A 22,824-nucleotide genomic window follows, 5' to 3' on the forward strand; every position below is an offset into this window, starting at 1 on the left:
GCTGCTGCTTAAGAAAGCTCTTTAAAGAATTTAGTCAGCCTTTTGGAAGCATATAGTAGTTACTTATTAATTTTTTTAATTGCCTTAAATTAGCACTGTAACATTACCAAAATGTTATAGTCTTTCTCAGAACTACCTTATGATAAATGGGCATTTGATCATTTAGAACTGATTTTAAATTCATCACTGAAAATAAAAGGAAGATCAGGATAAAGAGAATCTTTTAAAAAGTGAGCATTGTGACTTATAAAGACTCATCAAAACATATATGTAACTAATGGGGAAATTATACAACACATAATTCAATCATTTGGGGCGCTCTAAGAACACATAGGTGCCTTGTAAAATTTAGAGATTTGTATGTGTTTAATAATATTCAAAGTTCTGGTGACCTACTTAATGTGATGTGAAGAACAGAAAATAGGAAAGTTTGGACAAGGAAAGTACCAAAACTCACTGTCCCATATAAGAATAAGTTTTCAACAGAAAAACATTAAGCTTCTGTTGCTTAATTCCTTCAAGCTTTGGTTGTGTTGTTGTTCAGTCTGTCAGTGGTGTCCAACTCTTTGCAACCCCATGGACTGCAGCATGCCAAGCTTCCCTGTCCTTAACCATCTCCCGGAGATTGCTCAAACTCATGTCCATTGAGTTGGTGATGCCATCCAGCCATCTCATCCTCTGTCATCCCCTTCTCCTCCTACCTTCAATCTTTCCCAGAATCCAGGGTCTTTTCCCATGAGTCAGCTCTTCACATCAGATGGGCCAAAGTATTGGAGCTTCAGTTGCAGCATTATGCCTTCCAGTGAATAATCAGGGTTGATTTCCTTTAGGATTGACTGGTTTAATCCCATGCTGTTCAAGGGACTCTCAAGAGTCTTCTCCAGCACCAAAGCTCAAAATCTTCAATTTTTCGATGCTCAGCCTTTTTCAGGTCCAACTCTCACATCCATACATGACTACTGGAAAAACCATAGCTTTGGTTTTTCCTGAATGGACTGTATGGACCTTTGCCAGAAAAGTATGTCTCTATCTTTTGAATACTGTCTAGGTTTGTCATAGCTTTTCTTCCAGGGAGCAAGCATCTTTTAATTTCATGGCTACAGTCACCATCTGCAGTGATTTTGGAGCTCAAGAAAGTTAAGTCTGTCACTGTTTCCGTTGTTTCCCCGTCTATTTGCCATGAAGTGATGGGACCAGATGTCATGATCTTAGTTTCCTGAATGTTGAGTTTTTAGCCAGCTTTTTCACTCTCCTCTTTCACTTTCATCAAGAGGTTCTTTAGTTCTTCACTTTCTGCCATAAGGGTGGTATCATCTGCATATCTGAGGTTATTGATATTTCTCTCGGCAATCTTGATTCCAGCTTTGTGCTTCATCCAGCCTGGCATTTTGCGTGATGTATTTTGCATATAAATTAAATAAGCAGGGTGACAGTATACAGCCTTGACGTACTCCTTTCCCAATTTGGAACCAGTTCATTGTTCCATATCCAGTTCTAACTGTTGCCTTTTGATCTGCATACAGGTTTCTCAGGAGGCAGGTGAGGTGGTCTGGTATTCTCTTCTCTTTAAGAATTTTCCACAGTTTGTTGTGATCCACACAGTCAAAGGCTTTGACGTAGTCAATGAAGCAGAAGTTTTTCTGGAATTCTTTTTCTTTTTCTATGATCCAATGGATGTCGGCAATTTGATCTCTGGTTCCTCTGCCTTTTCTAAATCCAGCTTGAACATCTGCAAGTTCTCGGGTCACATACTATTGAAGCCTAGCTTGGAGAGTTTTCAGTATTACTTTGCTAGCATGTAAAATGAGTGCAATTGTGCAGTAGTTGGCACATTTTTTAGCATTGCCCTTCTTTGGGATTGGAATGAAAACTGACCTTTTTCAGTCCTGTGACCATTGCTTAGTTTTCCAAATTTCCTGGCATATTGAGTGCAGCACTTTCACAGCATCATCTTTGAGGATTTGAAAGAGTTTGACTGGAATTCCATCACCTCCACTAGCTTTGTTCATAGTGATGCTTCCTACGGCCCACTTGACTCTGCATTCCAGGATGTCTGTCTCTAGGAGTGATCACACCATCATGGTGATCTGGGTCAAGAAGATCTTTTATGTATAGTTCTGTGTATTCTTGCCACCTCTTCTTAATAACCCTGCTTCTGTTAGGTCCATACCATTTCTATCCTTTATTGTGCCTGTCTTTGCATGAAATGTTCCCTTGGTATCTCTGATTTTATTGAAGAGATCTCTTGTCTTTCCCATTCTGTTGTTTTCCTCTATTTCTTTGCATTGATCACTTAGGAAGGCTTTCTTTGCTCTTTGCTATTCTTTGGAACTATGCATTCAGATGGGTATATCTTTCCTTTTCTCCTTTGCCTTTCGCTTCTGTTCTTAACCCTCCTCAGATAACCATTTTGCCTTTTTGCATTTTTTTTTTCTTGGGGATGGTTTTGATCACTTCCTCCTGTACAATATTATGAACCTCTGTTTATAGTTCTTCAGGCACTCTATCAGATCTAATCCCTTGAATCTATTTATTACTTCTACTGTATAATTTTAAAGGATTTGATTCAGGTCATACCTGAACAGCCTAGTCGTTTTCCCTACTGTCTTCAATTTAAGTCTGAATTTGGCAATAAGAAGTTCATGATCTAAGCCACAGTCAGCTCCCAGCCTTGTTTTTGCTGACTATGTGGAGCTTCTCCATCTTTGGCTGCAAAACATATAATCAGTCTGATTTCAGTATTGACCATCTTGTGATGTCCATGTGTAGAGTCTTCTCTTGTGTTGTTGCAAGAGGGTGTTTGCTATGACCAGTGTATTCTCTTGGCAAAGCTCTGTGAGCCTTTGCCCTGCTTCATTCTGTACTCCAAGGCCAGACTTTCCTGTTACTACAGGTATCTCTTGATTTCCTACTTTTGCATTCCAGTTCCCTATGATGAAAAGGACATCTTTTTTTTTGGCGTTAGTTCTAGAAGATCCTGTAGGTCTTCATAGAACTGTTCAACTTTACCTTCTTTGGTATTAGTGGTTAGGTCATAGACTTATATTACTGTGATATTGAGTGGTTTTCCTTGGAAACAAACAGAGATTATTCTGTCATTTTAGAAATTGCACCCAAGTGCTGCATTTTGGACTCTTTTGTTGACTTTGAGGGCTACTCCATTTCTTCTAAGGGATTCATTAAATGTTGCTTTGCTGATCAAACATTAATAACACCTATTAAAAAATATTATGGATCTTCTTTTTTCCCTGTGTAAAATTCCTGTGTTAATAACTATTTTGACAAAAGTAAAAGATTTCTGAAACAATTTCCAAAGCATTTTATTGCTGATTTTTGTCATCGTCCCACGTTGGGGTTGGGGAAGGTTTGGAAGGCTTGTGTATTTTTCTCTTTTTTTGGTACAGATTTCTTTAGTTAAGATTGGGTGTGGAATCCTTAACAATAGGATAATGTTTCACTCAATTTTTGTTGTTTAGATTCTTAAGCTAAAAAATATATGCAGCTTACAATTGGAAATCAGATAGAATTTCTTGTCTGACTACCTGTAGGGTTCCTGAATGATTAGTTCCTGGTTTAAAGTTTATATTCAGGTGTTATTTAGTATGTGTTTGATTTCCCATAGCGTATCGTTTGTATGCTTGAGTGGGCAATTGGCTATAATTTTCACAGTCTTTACAACAAGGAAAAAAGCATTACTTATGTAAGACAGAAGCAGAAAAACTGGATGCAACAAGAAGTAATCTTGCCTACTCTATTGCTTTCAAGCAAGTGGATGAATTAATACAGTTCAAAGCATTGTGCAAAAGGGATAACTTTTAACTACTTTTACTTCTCAAGCAACTTTTTAAATAGAGTCACAACATTTGCCCGGGAGGCTAGAGAATTTTAGATATGGTGAAAGTGAAAGTCGCTTCATCGTGTCCGACTCTTTGCGACCCCACAGGTATACAGTCCATGGAATTCTCCAGGCCAGAACACTGGAGTGGGGAGCCTTTTCCCTTCTCCAGGGGATCTTCCCAACCAGGGATCAAACCCAGGTCTTCCGCATCACAGGCAGATTCTTTACCAGCTGAGCTGCAAGGGAAGCTCTTTAGATATGGTAGGTCAGCATTAAGATAATTTTTTGGAGGGTCGGGCATGGGGTAGGCAGGAGTGCCTGACCAGCTATAATAGGAGCTTTATGAGGCATGGTTAGTCACTGGGGAGAAGATAGCATATGAAGAAGTATTGCTCTAGCCAACATCTAAGATTTCAAGCTAGGAACTTTTGTTGAAAAATTAGTGTTGCTGCTCAATTTAGTTCTTCAAGGAAAGTAACGAAACTGTCAAATTGGCCAGAGACAAAAGAAGAGTGTCAAAATAGTTCATGCCTAGAAAGGAAAATCCAAGAAATATAAGACAGGTTCCCTACCCTCACAGACCTGGTTAGTTAGGGAAACAAAACAAATATACTTAGAAACCTTGCTGAACTGTGTGATGTTAACTGCTCAAAGGTGATATTAATATAAATTTAGGAAAGCAGACAGCACATAGGCTAGAAGTATCATGAGCAGAAAGCTAGCATTTGACAGATGCCTCTTCTTCCACCAGGCTCTATATTAGATTCTTTCCACATATATTATTTCTGTATTTGTACCGAGTGAGGCTCAAGGAGGAAATGAAACTGTGAAAGGCTTGAGAGATGGTCAGCATTTGAAAAGGAGAGAATTGAAGAATTATTAAGTACTAGAGCTGAAACAAATAGGGCTTCTTGAGGATGTGGTCTATGGATAGGCTGCAGGGGGTCCATGAACTGTATAAAAAACTATGCACAATTTTGTCTGTCTGTGTATCTGAAACCGTAATCACTTAGAAAGATGTTGAAGTGATTGAATCTTCAATTTCCTGAGAGAAATGTTCCACAGCTTCCTTTGGCAACATTTTGTAGTATTTAATCATTTTTAGTATTTTGTTGTACCTAAATCTTTATTTAAAAAAAAAAGAGAAAAGGAACCTTGGTCTTTTTTCCCCCTCACTTTGGTTCTGTCTTCTAGGGCACTGGGAAACAAATGTGGTATTCACTACTCAGAAAATAGATCTCATGAACAAGAACTCCCAAGAATTCTTCATTCTGTTTAGGTTCTGATTTGGGGGGACTGAGAATATGATTCAGCTTTTATTAATGTGTATTTCCTTCAGGTATAATTTATTTCAGCTCTTATCAGTGGCATACTTAATATTTCTGACACCAAGAGCAGATCATTTTTAACATCTCCTCTATAGGACAAAGTCATTTTCAGAAAAAATTGTGAAATCACATGAATAGTAAGAAAAACCAGGAAAGAAACTCAGAGACTTTATTAAAGTTTCAATATATTACTATACCACTAATATCACAGTGTAAAAAAGGAAGAAAAGTAAAGGATTGATCCTTTTGAAGTATATTCATGTATTTTTAAATGAGTGAAACATAAGCCTATGTATTATTCTATCACAGAAATGATCATAACATTACAGTAACAAGTAAATTTTAATAAAATTATATAAAAAGTACAATTTATGTACTCACTGACTTGTACCACTGATATTTTCTTCTTCATTCCTTAGTTTTAAAGCACAGAAGAACCTAAAAAGAAGCATAAATTTTTATTTCAAAGATATTAACAAAAGTCAGTAAAATCATCACATATAAGCAAAAATTTTTATTTACCAAACAAAAATAATACACGTCATAGTTAGCACTGTCTCATCCTTAAAGTTTAAACACAAATAAAAATTCTAATCAGTCATGGAAAATGAAAGAATTGAAGAATTTCAAGTTCTATTTTCTTTGTCTTTAGTAATCACTGTGCTATCATTGTTTATTTCAAAATCAGTTATTGAAATGCTAGAATATGAGTGGCACAGAGCTTGCAAACTTGATTCTTAACCATTAGGAATTTACTTTCAAAATAAGTAGGTATAGCAGAGCCATTGTGAATTGGGAGTTTGATAATATAACTACAAGTTCTGTGTATTAACTCCATGTAGTTAATTAAAAGACAAGTGAAAAATATATGCTACTTTTAAGTTCATATACATATTACTATAATTCAGCTATAATCACAACAGTTGTTTAAAACAGACCAACACTTTTTTTCAGGGTGTAGTATTTTATTACTGTTTAGAATTACCACCTGTAATGATATAAAAAGCAGACCTGTTTTCAGTTAGTTCTATTTCTGTTTTCAAATTATCTACACACAGTGCAAACTCCTTATTTCCTGTGCTGAAGTGGACATCTCCTCTCTCCCCTCCGGTATACCATGTATGCGTGTGTGCTAAATTGCTTCAGTCATGTCTGACTTTTTGCACTCTAGGAACCATAGCCATCAGGCTCCTCTGTCCATGGGACTCTCCAGGCAAGAATATGGAGTGAGTTGCCATGCCCAACCCAGAGATCAAACCAGTGTCTTTTATGTCTCCTGCATTGGCAGGCAGATTCTTTACCGCTAGCGCCACCTGGGAAGCACAGACTCTAGTTAAACTTAGCATGGAGATAAAGTTGTGCTGATTTATACTTGTAATCTCCAAATAGTTTCCTTTTTTATCTTTAACAGTGCCCACTGCATATTCTCTGAAATGTAGCTTTCATTATCTCTCACCTGTGAGCTTGAGGTGACCTGGTTTTTGCTCTGGAAAGAAATAACATTCTATATTATTTGAGAGACACCTATGGAATCCTTTTTTGTGATGATTTATTTGTTCATGTCATGAATTTTTGGCTTTTTCTCATACCATTTGAGAGGAATGGGAAAGAATAGATTTATTAAAGGGGACTTAGGTTATTCGTTAGTTTTGTAAATTAAATCATGTAAGCCAACAAAATATCCTACATGCACTTTTAAACTAAAAATACCAACAATCTCTTTTAAAGATCTAATTTATACATTTACACAGATGGTTATAGAAAGGGGTATTCACTAACATCTGTAAATGTTGGGGAAATGATGGATGTCTATATTTGTAAAATGCCAAAAAGAATTACTGAATATGCAGATATAGATTAAAAAGTACAAAATCTGAATATCTGAAAGGCATTCTCTTCAAGCTAGTTTTATGAAGATCTAGACATTGAATAATTGTTTTTTGCATAAATTTCCATTTTTATAAATGCAGTAAATTCTTATTAATTTGGACAACACTAATTAGGGATTTGTGATAATTCAGGTATGGGCTAAATTGTACTTTTGTTTGGTCCAAATTTGTTCTTCAAAGATAATGCAAATGAGTATTACGAAGAAGGATGAAGCATAGAGATTTAGAATACCAACAGAACCAATTCTTTCATGATTAGGTAAGCACTTTAAGGGCACTGATTAAAATGCAAGCAATGATATAATTTAAAATAATTCTTATATATTTTAACACATCACCTAAGACTCTCTGGTAGCTAACAGCATTTCTTCCAAAATGTTCAACTTTCAATTTTTTTTTTTTTTACCATTCATTATGCCGTTTACCCAGATTATTCCACATTGTTGAAGTTTTTCTTAAATTATAATTATCTAGTAATACCTAATCCCATTCCCTTTTTTTAAAAAGCAAATGATATTTCTATGACTTGGTTAGTATTTTCCCAGGAATTCTTTTGAGTCTAGTGTTTGAACTTACATGGTATCTAGGTTTTATAGTTCAGGCCAAACAAGCATTGTTTTGAAGGATGACTTATCCAATTTAGTTACCTGCACTGATCAAATTGACTGAATGATCCATAAGTCACTAATTTTGTGTTCTGACCTGGGGCAATCTTGATGGACAAGTGAGTGAGCCACTGTATATAAGAATTGTCTTTGCAATAATTGTGGAATTAGTCTGTTAGGAATCTGTTCATTCCACAATGAGGTGGATCAAGCAGCCAGATCCCCAAAATCATACCAACTGGTAACCCCTGCTTCAGTCCACAGTTTCTCACCATAGGCAGAAGTCAGTCAGGAAGTTGAAGTAAGTTCAGTTCAGTTCAGCCGCTCAGTCGTGTCCAACTCTTTGCGACCCCATGGATGGCAGCACACCAGGCATCCCTGTCCAACACCAACTCCCAGAGCCTGCTAAACTCATGTCCATTGAGTCGGTGATGCCATCCAACCATCTTGTCCTCTGTCATCCCCTTCTTCTCCCACCCTCAATCTTTCCCAGCATCAGGGTCTTTTCCAATGAATCAGTTCTTCACTTCAGGTAGCCAAAGTATTATAGTTTCAGCTTCAGCATCAGTCCTTCCAATGATTATTCGGACTGATTTCCTTTAGGATGGACTAGTTGGATCTCCTTGCAGTCCAAGGGACTCTCAAGAGTCTTCTCCAACACCACAGTTCAAAAGCATCAATTCTTCAGCACTCAGCTTTCTTTATAGTCCAGCTCTCACATCCATACATGACTACCCGAAAAACCATAGCTTTAACTAGAGGGACCTTTGTTGGCAAAGCAATGTCTCTGCTTTTTAATATGCTGTCTAGGTGGGTCATAACTTTCCTCCCAAGGTGTAAGCATTTTTTACTTTCATGGCTGCAATCACCATCTTCAGTGATTTTGGAGCCCAAAAAATAAAGTCTGTCACTGGTTCCATTGTTTTCTCATCTATTTGCCATGAAGTGATGGGACCGGACGCCATGATCTTAATTTTCTGAATGTTGAGTTTTAATTGAAGTAAGTAGGAGATACTTATTTGATTATGACCACTCCTGATACCAAAATCTTTACTCTCTTAGTCACTTAACATCCTCAGAATTCAGGTTTCTAACCAGTATGCACATCTTTAGTCCTGCTCTTATCACTCAGCTCATTGTTGGCCAGCCTTCAGCCATAATGGCTTTCTTTTATTTTGATAAAGCTGCAAAGCTACTTCTTTGCCCTCCCTTTTGGCCTAACCTTAATGAAAGTTATTGTCTAGTGGTGGAAAACAATTATAAAATTTAATAATTTTTAAACTGTGAGTAGTACTATAGAGAAAAGCATCCAAAAAGTTAAGATGTGATCTAATCTGGGGGATCATGGAAGGCTCCTTAAGAATATAGTATTTGGACTGTGTTCTGAAAGGTAAATAGGGGTTAACTAGGAAAAGAGATAGGATCATAGACATGTGCAAAAAGACAGCACTATGCTTATACTCCAGCCACACTCTCAGTTCCTCCGAGAAAAACAAAGAGCCTGCTACCAAATGAAACTAGAATAGGTAGGGAGTAGGACATATAGGTCTTGAATATAATGATTTTAGATTTTAAACCAAGAGCAGTGAAAATATGTCAAGAATTTTAAACAGAGGAATGATATATTAAGATTTGCATTTTTCAAATATCACTTTGGCCACTGTGTGGAGAATAGATTGTACGTGAGCAGGAAGGGACCTTTGGGCAATCACTAAAGAGTTTGTTGCCGTAGTCCAGGTAAAAGGTGATGGCAGTTTGGACCAAGGTGCTTGTCCTTGTTCAGTCACTCAGTCATGTCTGACTCTGTGACCCCATGGACTGCAGCATGCCAGGCTTCCCTGTCCTTCACCATCTCCCGGAATTTGGTCTATCTCATGGGTTGGTGATGCCATCCAGCCATCTCATCCTCTGTTGCCCCCTTCTCCTCCTGCCTTCAATCTTTCCCAGCTTTAAGGTCTTTTCCTATGAGTTGGCTCTTTGCATCAGGTAGTATTAGAACTTTAGCTTCAACATCAGTCCTTCCAGTGAATATTCAGGACTGATTTCCTTTAGGATGGACTGGTTTGATCTCCTTGCAGTCCAAGGGACTCTCAAGAGTCTTCTCCAATACCACAGTTCAAAAGTATCAATTCTTCAGTGCTCAGCTTTCTTTATAGCTCAACTGTCACATCCATACATGACTACTGGAAAAACCATAGCTTTGACTAGACAGACCTTTGTCAGCAAAGTAATGTCTCTGCTTTTTAATATGCTGTCTAGGTTGATCATAATTTTTCTTCCAAGGAGCAAGCATCTTTTAATTTCATGGCTGTAGTCACCATCTGCAGTGATTTTGGAACCCCAAAACAAAGTTTGTCACTGTTTCCATTGTGTCCCCATCTATTTCCCATAAAGTGACAGGACCAGATGCCATGATTTTAGTTTTCTGAATATTGAGTTTTAAGCCAGCTTTTTCACTCTCTTCTTTCACTTTCATCAAGAGGCTCTTTAGTTCCTCTCCGCTTTCTGTCATAAGGGTGGGGTGATCTGCATATCTGAGGTTATTGATATTTCTCCTGGCAATCTGATTCCAGCTTGTGCTTCATCCAGCCTGGCATTTCACATGATATACTCTTCATATAAGTTAAATAAACAGGGTGACAATATACAGCCTTGACGTACTCCTTTCCTGATTTGGAACCAGTCTGTTCTTCTATGCCCAGTTCTAACTGTTGCTTCTTGACCCGCATACAGATTTCTCAGGAGGCAGGTAAGGTGGTCTGGTATTCCTATCACTTCACACAGTTTGTTGTGATCTACACAGTCAAAGGCCTTGGTGTAGTCAATAAAGCAGAAGTAGATGTTTTTTTGGAACTTTCTTGCTTTTTTGATGATCCAACCAATGTTGGCAATTTGATCTCTGGTTCCTCTGCCTTTTCTAAATCCAGCTTGAACGTCTGGAAGTTCACGATTCACGTACTGTTGAAGCCTGGCTTGGAGAATTTTGAGCATTACTTTGCTAGCATGTGAGGTGAATGCAATTGTGCAGTAGTTTGAACATTCTTTGGCATTGCCTTTTTTTAGAAATCAGTGAACTAAAATGAACTGGCATGGGCAAATTTAACTCAGATGACCATTATATCTACTACTGTGGGCAGGAATCCCTTAGAAGAAATGGAGTAACCCTCATAACAAAATAGTCCGAAATGCAGTACTTGGATGTAATCTCAAAAATGACAGAATGATCTCTGTTCGTTTCGAAGGCAAGCCATTCAGTATCACAGTAATCCAAGTCTGTTCCCCATCCATTAATGCCGAAGAAGCTGAAGTTGAATGGTTCTATGAAGACCTACAGACCTTCTAGAACTAACACCCAAAAAAGATGTCCTTTTCATTATAGGGGACCAGAATGCAAAAGTAGGAAATCAAGAGATACCTGGAGTAACAGGCAAATTTGGCCTTGGAGTACAAAATGAAGCATGACAAAGCCTAACAGAGTTTTGCCAAGAGAACGCACTGGTCATAGCAAACACCCTCTTCCAACAACACAAGAGAAGACTCTACATGTGGACATTACCAGATGGTCAGTACTGAAATCAGATTGATTATATTCTTTGCAGCCAAAGATGGAGAAGCTCTATACAGTCAGCAAAAAGAAGACCTGGAGCTGACTATGGCTCAAATCATGAACTTCTTATTGCCAAATTCAGACTTAAATTGAAGAGAGTGGGGAAGACCACTAGACCATTCTTGTATGACCTAAGTCAAATCCCTTATGATTATACAGTGGAAGTGGCAAGTAGATTCAAGGGATTAGATCTGATAGACAGAGTGCCTGAAGAATTTTGTGGACAGAGGTTCTTGACTTTGCACAGGAGGAAGGGATCAAGACCATCCCCAAGATAAAGAAATGCAAAAAGGCAAAATGGTTGTCTGAGGAGTCCTTACAAATAGCTGTGGGAAGAAGAGACGTCAAAGACAATGGAAAAAAGGAAAGATATACCCATCTGAATGCAGAGTTCCAAAGATTAGCAAGGAGAGATAAGAAAGACTTCCTCAGTGATCAATGCAAAGAAATAGAGGAAAGCAATAGAATGGGATAGACTAGAGATCTCTTCAAGAAAATTAGTGATGCCAAGGGAACATTTCATGCAAAGATGGGCACAATTAAGGACAGAAATGGTATGGACATAACAGAAGCAGGGTTATTAAAAAGAGGTGGCAAGAATACACAGAAGAACTATACAAAAAAGATCTTCATGACCCAGATAACCACGATGGTGTGATCACTCACTTAGAGACAGACATCCTGGAATGCAAAGTCAAGTGGGCCTTAGGAAGCATCTCTACGAACAAAGCTAGTGTAGGTGAGAGAATTCCAGCTGAGCTGTTTCAAATCCTCAAAGATGATGCTGTGAAAGTGCTGCTCTCAATATGCCAGCAAATTTAGAAAACTCAGCAGTGGCCATAGGACTGGAAAAGGTCACTTTTCATTCCAATCCCAAAGAAAGGGAAGGTCAAATATCAGTTAAGATATATTATGATTCATTCATGTAATGGGGTAAATATACACACTTATTTTAAAAATATGAAAACTTTCTAATTAATGACTTTTTAAAAAAACTCTAAGATCTATTGCTAAATAAAAAAAAAACACAAAACAACATATGTGGTGTGTAGGCATTTGTCTAAAAATGGAAGGAAGGAAAAATACATACATATATATTTTCTTGATAGGCATGTCAGTTATCTCTGGCAGGATACACAAAGTGATAGTAATTAATTGCTAAGTCTGAAAGGTAGACTTTTCACTGTGTAGGTTCTTTTTTTTATACTTTTCAACTGTGTCATTATATTATTTGGATACAAAATAGATACAATTTAAATTTTAAAAAGCTAAAGTAATAGCTAATTGGACAAAAATGAAATTCAGTATAAATCATGGCTGATTCAAGTCTAAAGACTGCAGATATTCCAAAATATTGTAACTATCAGTTGAAAAGAATAGAAAATCATCCTTTTAAAGCCTTTCTGATATAATATATATATTATATTCAATTCAAGAGTCTATATCATGTAGACAGCATATTAAAAAGCAGAGACATTACTTTGTCAACAAAGGTCCTTCTAGTCAACGCTATGGTTTTTCCAGTGGTTATGCACGGATGTGAGAGTTGGACTATAAAGAGGGCTGAGAGCAGAAGAATTGATACTTTTGAACTGTGGTGTTGGAGAAGACTCTTGAGAGTCCCTTGGACTGCAAGGAGATCCAACCAGTCCATCCTAATGGAAATCGGTCCTGGATGTTCATTGGAAGGACTGATGTTGAAGCTGAAACTTCAGTATTTTGGCCACCTGATGCGAAGAGCTGACTCATTTGAAAGGACCCTGATGCTGGAAAAGATTGAAGGCGGGAGGAGAAGGGGACAACAGAGGATGAGACGGTTAGATGGCATCACCAACTTAATGGACATGAGTTTGGGTAAACTCTGGGAGTTGGTGATGGACAGGGAGGCCTAGCGTGCTGCAGTTCATGGGGTCGAAAGAGTCGGACACAACTGAGCAACTGAACTGAACCGATACCATGTAGTAGGTGCTTCAGAAGATTCAAAGATGAGTAAGACACAGTTCACATTGATCTTATCATATATGAATGACTTTTGTTGTGGTTATTATTGGTGAGCAGAACTTTTAAAACAACGTTGCATGGCATCTGAAATTGAAAGGCCACTTAGCATTCATTGATTATATTGAAATATTTTGGTATTTATCAATGAATCAAAAGTATGAGCATTTTTGGATAGCAGCCATCCTGACTGGCGTGTAATGGTACCTCATTGTGGTTTTGATTTGCATTTCTCTGATAATGAGTGATGTTGAGCATCTTTTCATGTGTTTGTTAGCCATCTGTATGTCTTCTTTGGAGCATTTTTATTTTAGTCTTTCCTATGACAAACCAGTTTCTTATATGTGAGGAAGGTTGACCAGCTTAATCTGGAGTGGAAACTTCTAGTCCAATCTGATACTTTAATGTAAAAATAGCCTTAACATGACTCAGGTTAGCTAAGTGACTACTAAAGATGTACAGTTTTAGTATTTTCTCTTACTTATATTTGTATGTTTTGAAAAGGGTATGGTATTAATCTTCATGTTTACATAGTTTACTTAATTTTAAATTATAAAATGTCTACTGGGCTTTAAAAATTGGTTTAGTGCTTTGGGGTAGGAGTTTTACAAAAACCTATTTTGTAAAAGAGGCTTTCCAATGACTAATGCTAAATAAATAATATATTAAACATATTATAAAACATTACTAAAGCCATTCTTCAGCCAATTTTCTGAGTATAGCACTTTGAAACTTATTTTTCCTTTTTTGTCTACATTAAGGATATTATATACCAAACATAAGGAGACACATTGCAAATCCTAATTTTAGATTTATTTTGTATCATTTATGTAAATTTCTTTAATATGGAAATGGAAGTAAATGTAATACCTTCTAGACTGATTAAAAATTAATGTGTGGAAGCCCAGGAGCCTAATTTAAAGGACCATCAGAAGACTTGAATTAGCTGTAGAGACGCAGCTTTAGTGTGGAGACTTAAATTATATTGCATTACCTATCACTGAGTAACCACAGTCACTCTTAGAAAGCACACAATGGCAATCCACTTCCCCCCTGAAATGAGCAGCACTCTCAAACCCTTTAGGAACTTGGGAAGTAACTCACATCACTGTAAACTCTTCTTTATGTTTCAAGGTAGTAAAAAATTATTAACTACAATGTGCCAGTTTAATAGAGAATTTGAAATTAGTCTGAGAGAAGTGGATAATTTTGAGTGCTTTGGGGTAAATCATAAAATAAGACACTCAAGAATATTAAGTAATTATTAGTAAATCCTTAATGTTTTATACTCTATTATAAAGATAGGAGATGATAGCCATGTATTTCATAAAAATTCCAAGATTTAGAAGTTCTAACAGCTGAGGTCCCCTATGCAAAATTCTTTGAGACAATTTGGTATTTTCATAAATTATAAATGTTCCCATTATTACATATTCAAGATTATGTTCATATACAGAGAGCTAATTTTCTCATTTGAGTATAATAACTTAGAGAATATGCTTCATCAGTATTCTGTGTGAAGTTCATGATTTGCTCCCCTTACGATTTGGAAGAGAGGTTAAAGGCATATTTTGCCTGTGTTCGTTTACTTCCATCTTGCCTCAGTTAAACCCTAGTGCACATACTAGGAGTTGGCACACACCTTATCATTAAATTGGCTCAAATATTGACCCCCCAGCCCAAAGCACAAAAGTAAATAAACATTTCAAAAATTGTAATGTAAATGAATCAGAAAGGTAAGCAGTCTTATTTTCTTAGGGTAAGCATCTCAGATACTTTTTGCTTAATTCTTAACTAAATTGTAATGATGTTAAAGAAATCGTGACATTAAATAAGGCTCATTTTATTATCCATTATGTTGAAAAAAAATTACCTAAACCTACTTCCAGGGCTTCCTGGTGGCTCAGACAGTAAAGAATCCACCTGCAGTGCAGAGACCTGGGTTCGATCCCTGGGTTGGGAAGATCCCTGGAGAAGGAAATGGCAACCCACTCCAATATTATTGCCTGGAGAATCCCATGGACAGAGGAGCCTGGCAGACTATAGTCCATTGGGGTCACAAAGAGTCAGACATGACTGAGCAACTAACACTTTCATTTTCACTTAAAACCTATTTCCATTAGGTTGATGGAGGGAAAAAAATCTTTTTCAAAATACAGTCTCTACACGTGTACCCCAATGTTCACCACAGCACTGCTTACAATAGCCAGGACATGGAAGCAACCTCGATATCCATCGGCAGACGAATGGATAAGAAAACTGTGGTACATATACACAATGGAATATTACTCAGCTATTAAAAAGAATGCATTTGAATCAGTTCTGAGGTGGATGAAACAGGGGCCTATTATACAGAGCGAAGAAAGTCAGAAAGAAATACACCAATACAGCATATTAACGCATATATATGGAATTTAGAGGGCTTCCCTGGTGGCTCACAGGTTAAAATGTCTTCCTGGAATGTGGGAGACACAGGTTCAATCCCTGAGTTGGGAAGATCCCCTGGAGAAGTAAATGGCAACTCACTCCAGTACTCTTGCCTGGAAAATCCCATGGACAGAGGAGCCTGGTAGTCTGCAGTCCATGGGGTCGCTAAGAGTCGGACATGACTGAGCTACTTCACTTCATGGAATTTAGAACAATGGTAACAATAACCCTATATGTGAAACAGAGAAAGAGACACAGATGTAAAGAACAGACTTTTGGACTCTGTGGGAGAAGGCGAGAGTGGGATGATTTGAGAGAATAGCACTGAAACATGTATACTGTCATAGTGAAATAGATCGCCAGTCCAGGTTTGCTGCATGAGACAGGGTGCTCGGGGCTGGTGCGCTGGGATGACCCAGAGGGATGGGATGGAGAGGGAGGTGGGAGGGGGGTTCAGGATGGGGAGCACATGTACACCCATGGCTGATTCATATGAATGTGTGGCAAAAACCACCACAGTATTATAAAGTAATTAGCCTCCAATTAAAATAAATAAATAAATTTTAAAAATACAGTCTCTATTATTTACAGTATTCATGATAGAATTAAGAAATTAATTTTCTGGGATGAACTTCGCCTTGCCCCATATATATGATTAATTTGTTTTCAAAAGGAGAGTATTTTTAATTTTGGCCTAGTTTGAAAGAAAGGAAATAACAGGAGGAGAGAGCAGAATTCAGCAAATGAAAGGATTTGGAGCTCAGATCACAATTGATATAGTCAGTCTCCAATAACTGTCTTTTTTATGCCCCATTCTATTCAACTCTAAACTGGAAATATAAAGTATAGTTGGATGATCAGGGGCAGAACTTTGGGTTGCTGCAAATCATCTAAACTTAATAATCTACCTTCACATAGTTGAAATATAAAACTTACTGGAAGGATGAGACCAATTTTTGTTTACTTGGAATTGTACATAAATAAGTTTATTTAAAAGAGTAAAGCCCCCCTTCTTTAAAAAGCCACTTTTTGCTATATTCTAGGTAATTTTAAACTCAAACTGCAATATTTTTTTAATTCACCATGTAAATTCTGTTGTGGTTGTTAGGTCCATTTATAGCTTCTCCATATTTCAATGTGTAAGTAAAGTAATTCCACCAGTGAATTATGCACCAGAAGCCTGAACATCAATACTCTTAGCTGACTAAGAGAGTGCATTTGAAAAACTACCTTGAAGCCCACCAAAAATCTTAACATTTTAAGAAATGGCTTAATTTGCCTACATGGAAAAGTTTGGAAAACATAAATACATACCTGTGTAATGCTCATATATTCACATAGTGGCATTTTAAAGCAGCTATAATCCAACAACTCTACTTCTGTTTCATGATATTTTGATAGAATCTGAATTAGGCCCAAAGGGAATCAGCAATTTAGAGTGTACATTATTTTCTTCCTGGAGTAACCACTTTTCTCTTTAATAATATAGAAATATTTGAAGTTGATGGCCTTTATACATATATACTGCAAAGCCAATAAATATGAAACACCATAGCCAGAGTTCTGGCCCTAAAGGAATCCAGAGGACCCTATTCACATTAAAGTCTGTGTGACTGGTAGCCCCCCTGACCCCACCAGCACACACAGCATACAGCGTGGCAACCTTGGACAGGCTATAGCCACCTGGAGTGTTTCACTTAGCTATAAATTATGAACTAGCAAAGTCATTGCATCTCCTAACGGTTATAATTTTGTTTGGACTTTGTTTTCAACAGATCCTAGTAGATGAGGACTAAACAAAGTGAATATCAAAGCCAGTAGTATGTCATTACTGATATTGCAGGCCTTAAAATTGCAAATATCAGAAGAAAGACTTATCTTTGGATTATGTAAGCCTTTCTCTTGGGTGTATTTTATGTTTCTTATGTTGTAGCATTGTCTCTGAGAGGATGTGGTCTCATCAATGCAACAAATGTGCAAAAAAAAAGCATTTTTAGAGTTGAATGTAGCCTTATGTTAAAGCAAAGATTCAAGTAATTATTTAACTACCACTCGGTAAGCTCTAGTATATCTAACCATGGTATTTTAAGTGTCATGCTTTTATCTCAAATTATTAAACCTTCTATATAAATAATTTGGTTGTGCTTTGAGTATAAGATTATAGTTTGCAGCAGAGGATAAAATCTGTGATGTAAAAGCAACCACTTTCTTATAGCCATCTATATAAAAGATGCCTGCCAGTAGAACATTGTTTTTCACTTGTGGAACACTATGCTATATTCTCTGTTTTACACTGGATAATAATGTTGGATGCGGCAGTCTTTCCCTATTGTTCCTTTTATATGTCTGTGTTCTAGTGATACTGAAAAGCAGCTATGCCTAGGAAGCACTGCACAATTCACAGGACTTCACTTCCCCAGCACATGCTGGTCCCTCTCCCCGAAATGCCTCTTCCTCCACACTGCCTCTTCAGAGCCCCACCCTAGAAGTAGGGCACAGCTCTGATATTCCTTTTCATGAAGCTTCCACAATCCTCCTCCAATCCAAAGAGATTTACCTCTCCTCTGACTCCCATTCTACTTTGTTCCAGTTTATCTTCCGTTTTATAGTTTCACTCTGTTTGGGTTATAGTTATTTATACATCCATCTTTTCTTCCAGCTACCATTCTTGTGAGCAAGGGGTCTTTGTTTTTAATCTTTCACAGTGTCTAACATATGGCAGGTGCTAAGAAATTCCCTGTGGAATAATCAGATCTTTTCCCCTTGTTAGTTTAGGCTGTTTCATGGTAGTTTGTTTGACATCTGTTTTATTTGGCATTTTAGTATATAGAGTATATACTTTTTTTTCTGAAAAGTAACTGGCCTCTGCTACTTCCCATCTAACACTGCTTAACACATTGAAATCTAAAGTCTCAGAAAAATCAGATGACAACAGTTTTAATGATACACTTTCTATAATTAAGGGAACAGTTCCAATTACATTTTAAGATGCAAAACAATTGGGTCTCTTAGTAAATAAATAGTTGAGGACTTCCTCCAGTGACTTTACGCCAGCCACTTGCCAGTTTGTGTTTGGGCTGTTCTTTTTGCACAAAGAAAACAGTTCAGTGTCTTCTTTCAAGATCCTATCTACCTCTCTGAAGTCCAAAATAGAAATAAGGTAAAAAACAGATACAGGAGCTCAGTGAATTATCGAATTTCTCATTATTGCATTTTTTATTTGTAAAGTAATGCATTATCTCATTATTTATCTTTTTTATTTGGACCAGTAGGGTCCTAAGAGAAGTGGAGGATTTCAGAAAGTGAGGGGCCTTAGTAATACAGATGGAGATGAATGGAAGGGAAAAAATCCCAGGATGTCATCTCCTGTCCAAGTCATTCCTCTGCCGTTGGGTGGTCAGGTAGCTACTAGAGAGACCTCTGTAAGAGCCTAGATGTCAATGAATTCCTGTGTGAAAGTCAGTATGATGCTTTGGGTAACTCTCTAATTTTGACAATTCTTGGCAAGGGGTTTATTTGATTACTGCCAGCTTAGGGTGTATAGAAGTACTTTTGGAAGGGAATCAGAAAGCAAACCATTAGTGCTAGATAAATAGGTGTCTGCTGATTAGTCGCTGAGGTATAAAATAAGTCCATTTGGTTAGCCAAGTCTCTCAGAAATGATACGAGAACCATCGCTGGTCAGGCTTAAGCATCTTGCCTCATTCATAGGTTCTCTGGCTCTTGTCCTTATTGCTTTCATTCCTCAATTGAGATTCCCAGATAATGAAGTCAGGTTAATCGTGTTACTGTTTAACAGTGTCTCAGTTTCACTTGAAGATTTGCCCGGATTTAGAAGCTGTTGACACCTCAGATACAGTACTGAGGACAGCAAAGTGCTACTACCAAGAATACCACAGGGAATTGGAAAGATGCCAAGCATGAGTGAGTGGTGTCTGCCACTGTCTTAACTCCGGATCTTTCCCAAACAGCAGTGAGTAGAGGTTAAGAATGCTTGTTTCGCTTTTCTCGAGGCCCCAGAACTCAAAAAGACAGTGAATCACAGCTCAAGAGAGCTCCTTCCATCTTGGCATCCAATGAGGTATCACTTAACTGGCTCTTTACCCCAAGTGCTAATTGATGCTTTTAGCTTTCTTCAAGGACACCAGGAAATAATAATGAGGAAGTGACACTCCACTTATCTTGTGCTAGGAGGTTTTATTTAGAGAACTTGATGTTTCTTTAGCCAAAGGACACGAAAGTAACATCTCACTATTCAGTATACTTGGAAAAATGAATTACTAGGTGGTCTCCTGATGTCTTGTAGAAATTGTTATATGTCAAAGAAGCGGGCCTTTCTTAGCTATTCAACAGAAGGTTTAGGCCTAACGTACTATGTCAGTGTTGGTTTGGCCAAAAAGTTTGTTTGGGTTTTTCCATAACATCATACATAAAAGTCCAAACGAACTTTTTCAATCCAATAAATTTATTTACATGAATTAAGATGTTCCCTACTCATAGAAACTTCTACTAAAGTATAATCCTTCACTTAGTCGTTAAAAGCAGTGTGCTTTGTATGTAATTTTTTACTCCTAATAAAATTATATTGTTAATTTAGTGTATGTGTGTGTTTAAAGTAAGGATACATAGTTAAATGGGCTCCCTTGGTGGGTCACCGTTAAAGAATCTGCCTGCCAACCAGGAAATGTGAGTTCAATCCCTGGGTCAGGAAGATCCCCTGGAGAAGAAAATGGCAACCCATTCCAGTATTCTTGCCTGGCAAATCCCATAGCAGAGGAGCCTGGTGGGCAAAAGAGTTGGACAAGACTTAGTGACTAAAGAAACAACAATAACATATAGTAAAATAGGGGTACACGTGGAAGCATTTCAGATCCACAAAGTGGCTTCTACACCTATCTGTGTGACTTTTGACAAAGTATTTAACTTCTCATGCCCAGTGTTCTATTTGTAAAGTGTTGACCAATAATTGTACCTACATTACAGGGTATTATGAACTTTTAGAACTGTTCTTGGCAGGGGCTCAATAATATTGGTCGTTGTTATTTCTTCATGTTATCAAGTTTTTTTTTTTTTTTTGTCTTTAACAGTGATTTTTATTTTTATTACGTGTTATCAAGTTTTAAAGTTTTATTTGTATATTTTCTTAATTTATGTCTACCCAACAATACTTGCTGGATTTAACCATTCTCAGATGTTAATAAAACTTAATATTACACTTTTTCCTCCCTTAGGATTGGATTTTTTTCAACTTGACAGAGAACAGCATGAGAAGTCCTTGAGCAAACCAACTAGAACAATGATAAGTCAATGATAGTCTAAAACAATATTTATGAAAAAATATTCAGAAAGTTAGGGACTAAGTATAGTCAATTCAAATCTGTTGACTTTGGGGGATCCAGGTTATGTGCTAGGGAAATCACATATATTTAGTTGAAATGTAGAAGTAAAACCTGACTCCTGTGTCCACTGCCACGTCTACCTACCTATCTACACACACACACACACACACACACACACACACACACCCACTGCCTGTATTCTGCTTGTTGAGGAAAATGGATGAAAACATTAGTATTACCATCTTCAAACACACACAAGTGTATATAAGGAAAACTGAAGTTAAAAAAGTTATTATTTTAGAAATCTTCTAACAGAAACTTTCACTTATTTTATATAACAGGCTTATCAGCATCTTTACTTTCTAACTAATATACCATATATGTTTTAGTTTGTTTTTTTACCTATAATATATGTTTTAGTTTGTTTATATTTTGGGGGTCTGTTTTAAATGGAATTGGAGCAAATATACTTAATTCTTCAGTTAATATGTACATTATACTAGATGCCAAAAAGGTAAAATCCTTCTTCTTTAGGTAGAGGAAAAGTTTCCAAAACTCAGCAAATTGACTAAATGTTTTCTTGTTTTTCCATAACTTGTTTTTGTCTTTTGAAAATTTTTAATATTCACTTGCCTTGATCACTCTTCTTTTTTTTTTTTATTTTGATCTAGTATTAAGTCACAGTTTCACCTATGCTTTGTGTATAAGTGAATGTAATACTCACTGCTTTGACTTCAGAATCACATCTGAGATCAGAAACAAGCATTGTCCCTATTTCTTTGCGGCTTATATTGTCTGTTCTTAGAATTGGAGTTGTCAGAACGACACATTAAGCACATAGAGATGACTCCACAATGGAGTGCCTTTTGCACTCACTAGCTGGTTGCTTTGTCACATCACTTGCTCTCAGAGCAGAGCCAAGAGGAATATAGGTGCAGGGAAGACAGATTTGTAGCTAAAAGGAAACCAAATGGAGTGGTTGTATAAGGTCTTACCCGGGTAGGACACTCAAGGTGCTTGTTGCCAGTCAAACATTTGACAAGTAACCCCAATGGGCAGTGGTGGGAAGACATTAATGACAAAGTTCACCTTCATCCCAGTTTTGCCCTAACCCTTTTGTCCACTTGTATAATGTCTGGTTTTGAAAAACACAGGTCCTCTTTGTTGTATAGAAGGTCTCAGTATGCAAAAATCTCTTAGATACTGGTCTACTACTCATTAAATGCCAAAAACGTAGTTGAGTGCTGAGCTATAAATGTCTGTGGTGCCTATGACTGAATGTATTTTTTCCTGCATGATCATCCATTGTGGTGTTTGTAAGTAGCAAAACAATGAGCCTGATTTGTTCTCCTTTGTAGAGCCAGGCCGAGGCCCACTACAAAGGAAGTAAACATGCCAAGAAGGTCAAAGCACTAGAGGCAACGAAAAATAAACCCAAAATGGTTTCTTCCAAGGACAGCGCAAAGGCTAATCCCAGCTGCTCCATCACTCCAATCACAGGCAACAACTCTGACAAATCAGGTCAATGGCACTTTTTGTTCTTTACATTCTTTGTGTTCCTCCTGGTCCTCTGTCCCTACCCCGTTCTCTTCCCCTCCACTGTTGCATGTTACTCTCCATGATTTGTTTTTATAATATGAATATATTTCCTTCACAAGAAAGGTTATGTGTTTGCACGGAATCTAAGCATTTGATATGTTACCATTCCATGTTGTTAAATATATACCTTTAAGTATATATGTGTGTGTGTAAAAAAAAAATATATATATATATATAATATATGCATAAAAATA

At 37.2% G+C, this 22,824-nt stretch overlaps 1 protein-coding gene across 9 annotated transcripts in view; it reads left to right on the forward strand.

Moving 5' to 3' along the window:
• Window positions 1-22,824, forward strand: part of ZNF385B (zinc finger protein 385B) — a 337,178-nt gene that overhangs the window by 274,749 nt on the left and 39,605 nt on the right. For all 9 annotated transcript variants that reach the window (XM_043894304.1, XM_043894306.1, XM_043894305.1 and 6 more), the window contains one exon: window positions 22,390-22,552. In XM_043894304.1, coding sequence (XP_043750239.1) covers window positions 22,390-22,552 — 163 coding nt within the window. The remainder of the gene's footprint in view (window positions 1-22,389; window positions 22,553-22,824) is intronic.

Source organism: Cervus elaphus, chromosome 33 (genome assembly GCF_910594005.1).
Source record: "Cervus elaphus chromosome 33, mCerEla1.1, whole genome shotgun sequence".
NCBI lineage: Eukaryota > Metazoa > Chordata > Mammalia > Artiodactyla > Cervidae > Cervus > Cervus elaphus.